Source organism: Silene latifolia, unplaced genomic scaffold (genome assembly GCF_048544455.1).
Source record: "Silene latifolia isolate original U9 population unplaced genomic scaffold, ASM4854445v1 scaffold_20.1, whole genome shotgun sequence".
Lineage (NCBI taxonomy): Eukaryota > Viridiplantae > Streptophyta > Magnoliopsida > Caryophyllales > Caryophyllaceae > Silene > Silene latifolia.
The window spans coordinates 5,316,798-5,331,766 of NW_027413163.1; the positions used below are offsets into that span (position 1 = coordinate 5,316,798).

The window sequence follows — 14,969 nt, forward strand, 5'->3', positions numbered from 1 at the left end:
CCCACCACGGCCCCACCAACCCCCAGCCCAACCACCGCTTCGCCTCCAGAGGCTCTTGCTGACGGTCCCACCTCTGGCTCGTCCCCGGTCCCAGCCCCAGCTGAAGAGGCCTCGGGTGCATTTGTTATTGGAAGAAGCTGGGTTGTCTTGGCTCTTCTAGGGGGAGTTGCTGTCCTTTTTGCCTAAGTGCTTGAAGGAGTTACGTCCACTGTACCAGCTTGAGTCCGGGCTCAAAGGGCATTCAAAACCCAACAGTGCTATCTATGAGCCATGCATGCATGCATGTTATTGTAACGTTTTTTTTTTTTTCTTTTTGTTGTTGTGCTAATTCTTGTTCCCATGATTATCAAGTGTTATTTGTGTGTTTAATTTTTTGTTCTTTCTTGCTTTCGGGCGAGAAGACTTCCAAAATCCAATTGGTGATAATATTAATTAAATGTATACGGAGTATCAATTTCCTTTCTTATTCCTTTTTGTTTCAATCAATATCAATATTTCAGTGATTCTTTTGGGGTAAATTGGTTAATAGTTTACATTTCCATTTTAGTATTGTCTTTTTTAAAGAAATTGCAAAAGAAATCAAAGTCAATTAATGCAAAATTGTAAGGATCGAATACAAGGTTTCTAAAACAAAGATCACTATCAGATAAAACCACTTTGTATGTCAAGACCTGGCAAACGGATTTAATTTCGGGTGGGTCAGTTCGGGTTAAGTCAATTTCGGGTAAACTATTATCAGGGTTTTAATGGATTATAATAACCAGTTCAGAAGAATAATATAAACATCCAGCTCTGAGTGATAGGGAAATTTGGCATCACTTAGTGGTACTATCTCATTTTTCTTTCTTTATATCATCGACACATTACTTCGGATCGTCGACAATATTTAATGAACTTTCAATTTCAATTTTACGCGCTTTCATAATTATTCACTTACCTCCTCTCTAACCTTCTACAATGCAATTGACTTTGGAATTTTTGTATTAAAAAATGGTCCTCATCATTAACGTGATTAAACTAGTCGATTCAATCTATTAGTCTCACTAACCGGTTAGCGAATTGGGATCTAGAGGTGAAACACCCTTGTGGGGGCTTGGGGCAACGCCTCCGAAACCTAAATAGTATTTGATCGACTTAAAATGAATCAATTTTGGATCCAAACCTAATTCCGGATGTGGACCATACGCGTCCAAACTTAGGTATCGACGTGGGAACTTCATATCCAAGGGTTTTGTTTTTAATTTTTTATTTATTTAAAATAAATCCGATTCGTTTTACGTCAATTAAGTTAACGTTGTGACCTCATGGTTAAGAGATGAGGTGAGCAACCACCACACCAAACACATTTGGTTGGAGTAATATGTCTATAACGAATAGTTATTGGGATATTATGCGTGTGGCCAAGTTGTTGAACAGAAAACGGTGAGCCCAACATTCAGTTGTGTATCAGCCCATCTAAAGAGAGACTATTACAGTACTAGTCTGTCAATTAAAAACCTTGCTCCACCCTCTTTCTTTCTTTCTTTCTTTCTTTCAGTTGACAATAACACAACAAAATGGAGACAACAACAACAACTTCTGCAACAAGTATCATAAAGAGCAATGGAGGAGGAGGAAGCATAATAATAAAGCAGCAAAGTAGAATGAAATTAGAGAATCCCTTTACTCTTAAAGTACTCCAAGTTTTCACTGGTTTTGGCTTTGGTTGTGGTCTTGGTATCGGTGTTGGCCGTCCTTTAAATTTAGGTACTTATTCTTTATTGGTTTACTTGTGTATATTTTTTCCCATTTTGTATTATCAGCTCTTTTTTCTGGATTTTGTTAGTATGGACCTTGGAAATTTATTCAGGCACAAATTCAAGGGATGCCCACAAAAATTAGACCCGAAAAAACCATGTAAACATTGATTTTTTTATACTCTATTTAAAATTTGTGACTTAGTTTGTTTATTGCTTTGAGAATTTTTGTTTTATATTGTTGTTGGGTGTGATTTTCATATTGGGTCATTGGTAAACAACCTCTTTGTGTTGCTAACACAAGGGTAACCTCTGCAATTTGCGGGAGCCATTGAGACACTAGGGTTATGTTGTTGTTGTTGTTGTGTGTTGTTCGAGTTTTGCTGTTCAGTTTGTATCTAGTTTTGAGAGTGGCTAGGCTAGATTGCAATGTTGGCAATATTGAGGGAGGGAGTATAAAGTGATTGGATTGGCATTTTAGGAGATGTTATCGAGTATGAATTGTGTGTTAATTGGTGATATTTGATTGAGCTAGACTATTGTTACAAATTGTGTGGTTGGGAAGACACCGTCGAGAATTGTTTGTGTGTGTACAACCGTATCTCTCAAAGACTGATTCTTTGTATGACACAGTATGCTGCAAAAGGGCTCATTAAGTGCTTTGCTGCTGCTTATATTCTGAAGTAACAACTGTTTATGTGAGTCTCAATGCATTTTCATTATGAGTCATGGGTAAAGCTGCCTAGCGCCTACATCAAGAATGGATCCTCTCTATTTTCTCAAAGGAAACGGGGGTCCATTTCTCATCTAACACTCCACATGTAATTACAGGAGTAGTATAAGGGTCCTAGAATTACCTGCAAAAAGGAGTGGAATGGAAAAATGGAGAGTGGAGAACAATTACTTTATTTTGTAAGTAATTTGATCATCCTTAGATCACTCCAATAATTACTTATAGAATATGGAATGAGAAATGGGCCTCTGAATCTTTTAAGAGAATGAAAAGGATTCATTCCCGCCTACAATTTGACATCTTACCCATCATCGGTTGAAGGTTTTGGTGAAATAGGTAGTACTGTCGTTAATGTTCATCCCACATGGCACATTACTATAAGATTGAAACATGCTCAATCCAATCAAGGGCTGTAGCTTTTGGTTAACTTCTGAAAAAGATAAATGGCCTAAGCTTAATGATGAAAAACTTTTACAAAGTACCATTTAACCTCCATTTCACTAGAGCTTCAGACATCAAGATTGAATTGCTTTGTTAGTTGTTACAGTTAGTGAAAGTAAAAGTCCCTCTTGAGAATCAATAGTTAACCAATATGGTTGTGTATATTATACTGTTGTTTTACACTGCTGAACAGCGGTGAGTCCGATGACTTTGATAGTCTCAGCGTAAATCCTGCTCGCTTTTGTATTATGTGCTCACGTACAAACTGTTCAGGTAGGCCATTGGCGGGAACATATTGGGCACATTTCTTTAAGCCACTGTCAAGACCTGTGTTTTTACTTTTGACTACTTGGTCTTTTTTTGCTTCCGTACTTAATACGGTGGCCAAAAGCTGGTGGTGGAGGACTGACTTCAGCGTAGGCTTTGTCCTGGACTTGGGTTTGGCGTGACCATTTGCTCATTAGTTACTTCGCTGCAGCTTATTAGTCATCAAATTTATACATAATCTGCTTACTGTTGTAAACATCTTGATTGATTGAACATTGTGAACAATACTTGACAGGTGCAATTCCTGTACTGAGTGAAGTTACGAGGGCCGCAAGTGGTGCAACACATGCTTTCTCGGGTGTCGGGAGACATGTGAATCAATCTGTACGTAAATTATGTTTGTTCTTTGTTTTCCTAGATTTATTTAACTGTCTGAGAATATTTACTTAATTCGGGTATTTTTCTTCTACTCTTATCTGGGATTTACTTTCCCCAGCTGAAAAAAATAGGTGCAAAAAATATTGAAGCGGGCATTGGTTGTGGAGTTGGTTTTGGCCATGGTTTTGGAATTGGTATGTGTTTAGCTTACTTAGCCATGCTTGCGATAAAAAGAATTTTCAGTATCTTCTTGATCCTTAACGGTCTTCAATCTCTGCACAGCAAATACCTGCTAACTATTAGTTGAAAAATTACGATTTGTTGGTGACCTACAATGAATAACACATTGAGGCAAATAGAATGAAAACTTATTATTTCCATGCAGAGTTTTTTTATATTTATGACAGTGTCATACAAATCAATGTCTAAGTTTAGGTTTGTTGATGATGGAGAAAGGTATTCTGATATTCTTAGTAGGGCCACGTGAATCATTTATTAGGTAAATATATAGGATTGTGTTCAGGACACCTGCATACTCTTTTTTCTGTCACAAATTACACTACCATATATATCTTCACTTTTTACTCTCCGTATACAGTTTGAAGCAATTCCATTACATCAACCCATGCACTAAACTCTTAGTTGAAGTGTTGGACCATTGAATCTCTAGTTTACTAATCTTTGAATAACTTCTCCCCTCCCCCACAAGTCTGCTAAAACCAACAAGTCAATAACATATGCTCATCTCTTAGATTGATGCACACTTTGGGAGAAAGCATTGTTGAAAATAGACATTTCATGTTCTACGATGAAAATGATTGTCATAATCTGTTTATAACATACGCCGTGTTACGATGAAAATGATTGTCTTAATATCAACTTGCTCCTTGCAGGTATTGCTCTGAAGCCTGGAGTGATGCAAAAGATTCAGTTGTTTATGATGGTATATTTGATATACTTCTATTAGTTTATTGCCAGTTACTACCCTCTCAGAATTTCAGTGCATTGATACATCATTCACTTGAGCTCACTACATTCACTTTTGGCATAAGATCTTAGGAGATGAAAACATGTGAGAGGGAATTGGGGCCTACACTAGCATGCGAAGTTTCTTTGGGTTATTTGTAACGCAAATTGTAAATGTATCAAATTCGATTGAAACATTCAAAAAGTAAATTCTAGTGAATAGAGGGTTTATTTTTTGTATAAAAGTTTGATTTGTGAAATTATCAGGAAACAATGAGCAAAATGATGACAAAATTTGGGGCTGCACCTGATTTTTCCATTGGCCAAGGTGTACTCCCTGCGTCAGTGCAAAGTGGCATGAACATTGCTCCTGTGTCTGCTCAAGATCCTCTAGGAAGTATTTTACAGCTCGGAAAAAAGGTGCCAAACGTGATGAACCAAGACACGTTAAGAAATAGCAAAATACATGGAGGGGATGGAAACTTGACATCAGAGGATGCTCCTTTGAGTTTTTCGGTTGGTAGTCGGACTGAGAAACTTATCAATGGACTTCTGCAGGATCCAGTTTTAAGAGGAGTAGACACTGAAATACATGCTAGGGTATGCATATCCTGGTCACGTCTTTGTTTCTTGCTTCTTGATTATTTGATCCTTGTTATTGTACTCCGGTGGTAGTTTCTGTGCATTTTTGAGAAGTATATAAAAGTCCGTAGTTCTTTTCTAGTGTCGGAAAAGATTAGGTTCAAGGGGTAGGCCTATCTCAGTCAAGGTTTAGATCTGTTTGAGGGTTTACAGTGGAATTTCCTAATCGCCTACCAACTAGAGATGAATTTATAACTAGTGGGGACTCAAAGCTCCTCTTAGCCATGAGCATCTCTTTGGAGCCATTTGTGTTTTAGTTTGGCATTACTCTTCTATTCTATTTGTGCCCATTTCCTAAGTTTAGTCGGTAGGGGTCTTAGATTTGAACTCCCTTTATTGTCCTTTGGCTGAAGGAGGTGGGAATGTGGGATGACTTGGTTTCTAGCTTGGAAAAATGGTGGTGTTCTGGAAGTCTTTGTCTGCGACTCTGCTAAGGATGACATAATCACAAACAGGAAGTTAAGATCTTGTGGCCATATGCCCATATCCTCATGCCCTAACTAGGGCCGGTACTAGCTTGGAGTTTCTCATGCACCAACTATCTCCGGATTTACCTTGATATCTGGAGATCTATTCTATCCAAGGCTTTGACGGGCTGTGCAATTGCTTCACAAATATGTGTAGGGTGTGAAGTTGAAATCTTGATAAACAATAGGAAAATTCTTCGCTTGTATATTCAGTTGAACTTGCATATGATGTGTGACTTTGAGGTACAACAGCAGTAATCCGAAAGGCTAACATGCATCGTCATTCATTAAAATCGTCAGTTATCGTGTAAATAATGACAGAAAAGAAAAACACGATAAAATATAGTCACTATATATATGTTTATATATCTTATGTCAAATGATAAAGTTTTCTGAAGTACAGTTACTGGGATATTTATGCAGGACGATGAATTGAAGTCAGAAAACAGAGTTCTTCGAATGGTAATTTCTGATAGCCTGTTTCTTTTAAGTATATCGTGATCTGTAGAGAGTTGAGAACTGGTTTATGAGTTGATCATGAAATATGTGAAAAATTCAGTGTCATTAGTGGTTGATTAACAATATAACGAGTTTAACCTACTTTATGTTCAGGTAGTGAAACACCAGCAAATCATCGAGGATCTGATGGAGGAGAATGAGAGACTTCGTCATATATTGGTCGAAGACCTTAAAGTTGCGCCTAGTAAGCTTGTAGCTCGACGTCCTAGTAAAAACATATCTCCATGTACTGATTGTTTTGAGTGCCGTAGAAAGCAAAGAAGAAAGTAAAATTTCAGAACCGTTTTTGCATGCTTCAATTTAGAAGTTCATAGGCACTCTAATCCATTCATCAGGGTTTTAATGTTTTTTAACCCGGTTACTTATTGTAGTGTATAATAGGCATAACACTGTTACTCATGTAGTGCACACAACACAATACAGTCACAGTGCACGCGTAAGCTAACCTAAGTGGTAAAGTCATTTAAGTAGTCAATTCACGACTTGGGTTAGTAATCCGCCGCATTAAATCTGCTATAGTGGCTATCGTGGCTTCCTTCACTCGAAAAAGCAATACTCGTACGGTAGCATGTGATGAAATGGCAACCCTGGCCAAGAGACGAGAGTATGAGACGAGATGGGTCACGTCCGAATAAGATATTGGTTGTGATTGTGATTGTGATTGTGGCAGACGTAGAATTTGTGGTTTTCTTAATTCCGAGTATTTTGCTGAATCACTTTGTAAAGATAGATTGGTGTCTCTATATGTTGTTTTTGTAAAATAGTTGGACGATTAAGGAGCTTTTTTTTTTTTTTTTTTTTGTTTTGTTGCAATTTATCTTTTTTTGAGTTTTACTTTCTTGTAAGTTGGAAAAACCGATGAGATTTATTAGTACAATTTTGCTGAACAATCAAATAAAGAAGAGCATGTGTAATAAAGATTCAATTGAAGTATCAATGCAAATCATCCGTCTCATTTCATGTCTCATTAGATCTTCTTATGACACATAATCACTTTGATATAAAGTGATACTGATGATCTCAACTCTAAAACTTTGTATGATCATTACTTAAATTATGAGCTAGAGGTGGCAATAGGGTCACTCGGGTCGGTTATGGGTCGGGTCAAGGCGGGTCGGGTTGTTTTAGGTTCGGGTTATGTTGGGTCAATGACGGGTTCGGGTCGGTTCGGTTCATGTCGGGTCATCTTCAAGTCGGGTCATCAATGGGTGGCAAGACGGGTTGGGTTATTAGCGGGTCAGTGTCGGGTCAGGTTAGTAGCATATATTTTTTCATATATACTTAGTTTTAGATGGTTATTTTATGTTTAAATAACGGGTAAGTGTATTAATTGTAGTTTTAAGTGAAATAATTAAGATGAATGTTAATTTGGTGTTATTTAAACCATTATTAAGCTAGTTCAATATCGGGTCATTTGTCGGGTTAAGAAAATATCGGGTCAAGGGTCTGGTCGGGTCGGTTCAGGTCGGGTTCAGATTGGGAAAAATAAGGTTGCTATCGGTTATCGGGTCGGGTTAGTTCGGTTTCGGGTCACCCAATTTTCGGGTTGTATCGGGTCGGGTTTCGGGTGGGTCGGGTCGTGTCAGCTCTATTATGAGCATTGGTATATTTAAGAACAACAACTCTCTTATAGGACCGTCCTATGGCATAGGACTGGCCCAAAAAGAGAATAGTCCATAAATAACATGTAAATTTATGTATATTTTGACTTTATCTTGATAACCCGATAACTTATAATGAAAACCAACATATTTAAATGCACAAATTATCAAAATAAATTATTGGGTTATCAAAATAAAATATTTTTGTACAATTATATTCACTAATTTACATAGCCTTTGTGATATTGGGTTGGTCTTATACATAAAATAGTCCTACACAACAATTTGTGATTTAAAAATGCTTCTAATAAGTAATTTGCTTTTCTACATCCATTTTATCCACTTGTAATCCATTCGTATGATCATTACTTCTCCCAAAGTCATGACTATCGTCTTCAATGACTTTACTAATTAAGTTATAGTTGAGATGTGCTCTATTCTTAAGCTTGCTTGGATTGAGAGTAATAGGAGGGGAATGAATATGAGAGTAATATGTGAGGTGTATTTCCCATGTTTGGTATGCGGGTAATTATTCACCTCCTAAAATTATTACCCTTGTGAAGGGGTAATACATTACCCACCCTCCCCCCTGGGTAATGATTAAGGGAGTAAAAGATCTACTCAGTAATCATTACTCTTATGCCAAACATATCATCAAGGAACCCATTACCCCACTAATTAATTTCCCCAGTAATTATCGCCCAATAAAACTTACCCCCTTAATAATTCTATGGATTTCAGGCAAGCCCTTAGTCTTTATGTCAAAATTAATGGTAAACCAATAACCGACTCAAATCCAACGCAACTAAAGAAGCCATTTGAAATAGGGCTGAGCAAAAATTTCCGAAACGGATTTTTAATACGGATACGATACGGTATACGGTTCTCATTATACGGTTTTTCGTATATACGGTTATTTTTTTCGGATACCCGATACGGTTTTTTAGAAACCGTTTCGTATCCGGGTCAGCAAAATTCGAAAAGCGTATACCCGGTTTGACCCGGTTTTAAGTTTTAATTAAAAAAAAAAAAAAAAAAAAAAAAAAAAAAAAAAAAGCAGCATAACTAAACTAAGTACCCACCTAATACATACATATCCCCTCCCTCACCCTAACTCCTTCACTTCTTCATTCATTCAACAACAACGTCAACAAGATCAACAATCAACATTCAACATTCAACATTCAACATTCAACAGTACAACACAACAAGGTTTATATCTCCTCCGCCCTCCTTCACTCCTTTCTTCATTCATTCAAAAGAATCAAAACCCCAAATCAGAAGATCAAACATCCCATTTAACCATTTTCCCCCAATTTAAAACCCTAATTTAAAACCCAGATCCCCAATTAAATCATATTATTTCCCCAAATTCAGATCTGCCTTTCAAATCGTCACTTTATCAAGATTTGTTGTCTTTTATTGCTTAATTTTATTGTAGTTGTTTGATTTTGTGTCTTATAGTAGATTAATAATAAGTTGATACTTGTTAGTTGTTACATTGATAAATCTTATCGAGGGCATGTTACCATATATAAAATCGTCTGCTTCATTTTTTTGCGTATGCATATAATCAGATCTGCCTTTCTTTCTTTCTTTTTCTCATTCTGCTTCATTTTTTTGCTGTCATAATTAAATCATATTATTTCTTTTTTTTGCTGTCAAACTTTGCAGTAGTGTACCTCAGTTTGTGTTCCTTTTTTTTTTTTTGGAATTCAGAAAACCGTATTCGGGTACCCGGATTTCGTACACGGTTTAATCGGGTACCCGAAAACCGTATACACGTTAAAAACCGTATCGTATCCGGAAGCAAAAAATTGGTGTTCAAAAAACCGTATACCCGAAAACCGTATCGAAACCGTATCGGGTACCCGGTTTTGCTCACCCCTAATTTGAAACCGACCCGACCAATCCGCCAATTAAATGTAGAATAGTTGCGCTGTAGGAAGAGTGATGAGATAAAGTTAGCCGTTGGAATCACAAAATTTAAAAACTCCCTTTCTCTCTTTTTCTCTCTACTCTCAACTTGTTCAAATCTACTACGGAGTATTTGACAGTTGACACACCTCTCAATCCACTTCCAAAATCCCTAATTTCATCTCTCAATTCATCAAAATCAACTGCTTAATTAACCCTAATTCCTTTCCAAATGGACGGTAACTCCACTCATTCAACTCTATTTTTTCTTCCTTTTTTTTCTCTTTTTGGTAGTGTTTTCGTTAATTTTGATTTTGAACAGATCGAAGAGTGGAAATTGTTCTTGGAAATGGCGATGTCGAACCTTGTTCTCAATCTAAAGATTTAGCCACGCCGTCCCAAGAATCCGGTAAATTCATCAATTTTCTTAGCCTCCATTTCTTTTCCTTGGTTTAATTAGTGCGTCCTGCTTATCTCGCAATTTGCGCCAGTCCTTGATGCATTGGGTTAATGATGTCGTTTAATTAGCATATGGTTCTTGAATCTTTCTTCTTAATTTAGGGTTTATGATTCAATCATGTTCATTTCTTGAACTGCGATTAGGGTTTATGATTACATATTTGGGAATTTCATTTCATGCACGGCTTCAGACAATCGTAATTCGATTTTTATCTACTTTTGTTCCATAGGAATAATAAAAATCGTGGTTTTGTGTAGTTTGACTTGTTTCTTTCATGAATCGTTGTTGCTGTAATTGTGGTTATTTGGTTTTAGAAGCTGAAAACAACAAATCAAATGGAGAGTTGTCATATTTTTCGTCATCATTTCGTCCTTGTTCTTAAGTGTATTGATTTTAAAAATCGTGGCTGTAATCGTGTTTGTTGGCAAAAAAAATTGACTGAGTAATGAGTTATTGTACCTCAACGAGGGGGACTAATGCGTGCAAAATCTTACCTCTGTAAAGAGACTGTTTCTAGACAAATGGAGCAATGAAATTTGTGTTAGGAATCATATTGACCGACTGATTCTTCACTGTATACGAAGTACATATAGAATTGAAATGTATTTCTCTATTGTTGATTGTTTCTTTAAAAGGGATTGAAGAAAGTGTGAGCGTTGCTGATGCAAGTCCGTTTTCAAACAATTCCGAAGCAGTTTCTACTGATGAGGAGCCAAAGCTTCCAATTTTAAAGAAAATTGGTAAACTTAGTGACAAAATTCAGGTGAACTTAAATGTGATTATTTTCTGTTTGATTTGGATTGCTTACATAAGCATCTAATTGAGCTTTTTTTTTGGTGTGATAGGTTTTAAGGAAGGAGCATTCAGCTTTATCTACTGAGGTAAAGGAGATGACGAGTAAACCATTTCCTGGCTCTGAAGTTCTGAATACGCTACAGGAACTCAGTAAGTTCATATCTACCTACGCGTGTTTCTAAATGTCTGATGTTTACTTCTGAGCTCATATCTTTGTTTTACTTGGGGTTTTAGGTAAAAATCATGAGTTTTTGAAGAAAAGATATCTAGAAGAGTACGGAGAGAAGAAGAGGCTCTACAACGAAGTGATCGAACTCAAAGGCAATATTCGGGTCTTCTGTAGATGCAGACCTTTGAACAAAAATGAAGTAACGAACGGGTCCACTTCCGTTGTTGAGATTCCCCCATCACAAGATCATGAACTGAATGTAGCTTGTGCCGATTCTTCAAAGAAACAATTTAAGTTTGACCATGTTTTTGGGCCAGAAACCAAGCAAGGTAAATGTGTGTGTATTAATTTGTCAGTACTTGACAACTACAAATGTGGATACAGACTATTTAAGTACACCATAGGCGTCTTTTCTGATCTTTGTTGAATTTACAGAGGATGTCTTTGCTGAAACATTGCCAATCGTCACCTCTGTGCTGGATGGCTACAATGTCTGTATATTTGCATACGGACAGACTGGAACAGGGAAAACTTTTACGATGGAAGGGACACCTGAGAATAGGGGAGTTAACTACAGAACCTTGAAGGAGTTATTCAGAATTGCTGATCACAGAAGCTGTACAATGAGATATGAGCTGTGTGTCAGCATGTTGGAGGTGTACAATGAAAGAATAAGAGACCTCTTAGTGGAAAATACCTGCGAGCCACCAAAGAAGTAAGTGACGATGTTTGTCATAATTACAGCAAATTAGCCTGTTAACTTGCTAAATAGGTTACAAAATCTTTATTCCCATCATGAAGATACATGTGAAATGGAATGAATTTTAATTTTTTTTTTTCCAAGTCTAAGGACACTATTTTCACTGGCTGAATAAATGTGTTGCCTTGTGTTGTGCATTCAGATTGGAGATAAAGCAATCCGCAGAAGGTACACAAGAAGTCCCTGGACTTGTTGAGGCCCGTGTATATGGTACAGAGGAAGTATGGGAATTACTTAAGACAGGGAGCCGAGTTAGATCTGTTGGATCAACCAACGCTAATGAACTCAGCAGCCGATCTCATTGGTAAGCAACAGTGTTTAAGTCTCTTTTAATGGTCAAATGGTGGGCAAGCATCACTCTCTTATTTGGGTCAATAGATGGAAACTTGCATTTCCGACAGGGTTGATTAGTCTTAAATCTTAATTTGCTTGTGTGTAGTTTGTTGCGCGTAATTGTGAAAGGGGAGAATTTAGTAAATGGGCAAAAGACAAAGAGCAACCTCTGGTTAGTGGACCTGGCTGGAAGTGAGCGTGTGGGAAGAATAGAAGTTGAAGGTGAAAGGCTTAAAGAATCACAGTTCATAAATAAATCTCTCTCCGCTCTAGGAGATGTCATCTCTGCTCTAGCATCAAAGACATCCCATGTGCCATACAGGTCTGTACAATTTACGACGTGGAGATCAGTTTAGGATTTAGACACTCAGTTTGCAGGATTTTAGACCATAGCTCACCTAATTTTTTGCTTATTGCAGGAACTCAAAACTAACTCACATGCTACAGAGTTCCTTAGGTATGATGTTTCCTAAACTAACATTGACATTGGTGAAAGTCAACAAGAACTGTGATGTTGCTCGATGAAAGTTGCATTCTACTGAATACCTTGATTAATTGTTTATATTTCCTGCAAAACAGGTGGTGATTGCAAAACCTTAATGTTTGTCCAAATAAGCCCAGCTGATACTGACTTGGGGGAGACTCTTTGCTCCTTGAACTTTGCCAGTCGTGTAAAGGGAATTGATCATGGTCCAGCACGCAAACAGGCTGATGTCTCTGAGCTACTTAAGTATAAGCATATGGTGTGTTTCTATTTTCTGGAGTGTGATAATGCTTCTTGTACATACTATTTTTTTCTGCAGCTTTCACACTTCAGTTCTACTTAACAGGCAGAAAAATTAAAGAATGATGAAAAGGAAACGAAGAGATTGCAGGATAATGTACAGTCATTGCAGCTAAGACTTGCTACCAGGGAACAAATTTGTAGAAGTCTTCAGGAAAAGGTACTATCAAAAAGCAGATGTGAATTACTACATGCTTTGCATCTTACGTCATTACGTTGACATGCATCACAAAACTAAACGTTACAATTCCACTGTACAGACGTGTATAATGTGAACTTAGATTTTAACTATCTTCATTATGCTTAAACCGCTAGTAATATTACTTGATAAGATGTATACTATTTTAACTATGTTCTAGCTTAGGTCTTGAATGTGACAGACTTTCCAAACCGTTCATAAGTCAGGTCACCAAAGTGAAACTAGTGAAAACTGGAAAATCTAAAGACGAATTAGCTCAAACCATAGGCCATCAAAATTTAAATATTCCTAAGGTTTATGTTGTTATTAAAACAGGTACGAGAGCTTGAGAATCAACTGGGTGAAGAAAGGAAGCTTAGACTGAAGCAGGAAAGCCGATCTGTTGCATCAGGTTCTACCAGACCTCCAAAACAGGCTCAAAGGACCACATCACTTGCTCCTACCAAACCTCCGTTGGGTCGTCCTCCAAATACAAGAATGCCACTTCGAAGAATATCCAATTTTATGCCTCCACAATCATCTCTCCAACCTAAGAAAGCTTTGAACTTGCCCTCTTTTCGTCCAGGTTCATCAGATGGCAAAGAAAACAATCTTTGTCCCACAAATACAAGAGGAGCTCTTAGAGGACCACGACGTGTCTCAATTGCTGCGAGACCATCTGCACAAATGGTTGAACCAACGTTACAACCCAGGAGGAGGATTTCTATTGCAACTCTCCGACCTGAACCAAACTCACACTTGAGCACGCAATTGAATACTCAATCCAAACGCGAGAGTACATTACCAAGGCCGTCATTTGTTAGCGGGATAGGGAGGGTCAGGCGTTTTTCCAAGGTGTTTACTCCAATGCCAGAGGCGAGGACCATGGCTAGTTCATCGGTTGAAGCAACACCTATGAGCAGTAGGAGGTTCATGCCAAGCCCTCCTTCACAACAGGTGGGGTCATGGAAGCCAAAACACCCAACTGTTGTTGCTTTGCAGAAAAAGCCATTGGTTTGGAGCCCTTTGAAGATGCGAGGACTGCAAAATTCCAAGGTGTTTACTCCGATGCCAGAGTCGAGGACCATGGCTAGTTCATCTGTTGAAGCAACACCTATGAGCAGTAGGAGGTTCGTGCCAAGCCCTCCTTCAGAACAGGTGGGGTCATGGAAACCAAAACACCCAACTGTTGTTGCTTTGCAGAAAAAGCAATTGGTTTGGAGCCCTTTGAAGTTGCGAGGCCTTCAAAATTTCAGGAGATCGTTAGCATTGCCATGAAGAACAGGATATGGCAACTTATAAAAGTGTCTGAATATATAACAAGTCTATATGCTATCTTCATGTCTTTCGTTTTCCGAGATTAGTAATCATCATATTATATCTTTCATACCTTGCTAACAGAATCAAAGCATTCAGTATTTGTTGGTCGAAGCAGGTTGCATTTCAGATTAGTGAAATGCTTTACCCTGTAAATCACAATATTAACAATCTTCTTCTTGTACATTTAATGCTTCATTATTTCTTTCTCCCCCAATTGACATCTCTCTTTTTCTCAGATTATTACACGTTTGGACCTCCTCGGAGATACACCGCGAGGTTGTTACGAGTTGCTAATTAGAAGTTCGTTAGGTTGTCGGTCCATACCTTGTCTCATAATGTTACTACCATCTCATAATTGTTCGTTGAAAATTGTAAATAAATAAATAATAAAAAAAAAAAATCAGTTGTTTGCACTCTCTTTTTCTCAGTAGTCCCATGTTTGTTTTTGTTGAGTTAGTCTTACTTAAGACCAAGTATATCGTCTTATTAATAAGACGAGTTAT

General features: G+C 37.6%; 2 protein-coding genes across 4 annotated transcripts; both read left to right on the forward strand.

Moving 5' to 3' along the window:
• Window positions 1–1,452: 1,452 nt before the first annotated feature.
• LOC141638229 (uncharacterized) lies at window positions 1,453–6,570 on the forward strand. Of its 2 annotated transcripts, none has more exons than XM_074447644.1 (7): window positions 1,453–1,746; window positions 3,473–3,561; window positions 3,674–3,749; window positions 4,449–4,498; window positions 4,789–5,121; window positions 6,054–6,092; window positions 6,243–6,570. In XM_074447644.1, the coding sequence occupies exons 1-7, from the start codon at window positions 1,557–1,559 to the stop codon at window positions 6,417–6,419; spliced, it is 954 nt and encodes a 317-aa protein (XP_074303745.1). In that variant the 5' UTR covers window positions 1,453–1,556; the 3' UTR covers window positions 6,420–6,570. The 2 variants fall into 2 exon arrangements, with proteins under 2 accessions (XP_074303745.1, XP_074303746.1); XM_074447645.1 differs by lacking the exon at window positions 1,453–1,746 and adding an exon at window positions 1,789–1,896.
• A 3,128-nt stretch (window positions 6,571–9,698) lies between these two features.
• Window positions 9,699–14,672, forward strand: LOC141638410 (kinesin-like protein KIN-14S). 2 transcript variants are annotated; one of them, XM_074447818.1, is made up of 12 exons: window positions 9,699–9,906; window positions 9,990–10,076; window positions 10,763–10,890; window positions 10,973–11,072; window positions 11,157–11,420; window positions 11,527–11,806; window positions 11,994–12,155; window positions 12,291–12,506; window positions 12,604–12,641; window positions 12,764–12,927; window positions 13,015–13,128; window positions 13,483–14,672. In XM_074447818.1, the coding sequence occupies exons 1-12, from the start codon at window positions 9,900–9,902 to the stop codon at window positions 14,422–14,424; spliced, it is 2,502 nt and encodes an 833-aa protein (XP_074303919.1). In that variant the 5' UTR covers window positions 9,699–9,899; the 3' UTR covers window positions 14,425–14,672. The 2 variants fall into 2 exon arrangements, with proteins under 2 accessions (XP_074303919.1, XP_074303920.1); XM_074447819.1 differs by having other exon boundaries at window positions 9,792–9,906; window positions 10,772–10,890.
• Window positions 14,673–14,969: the final 297 nt, after the last annotated feature.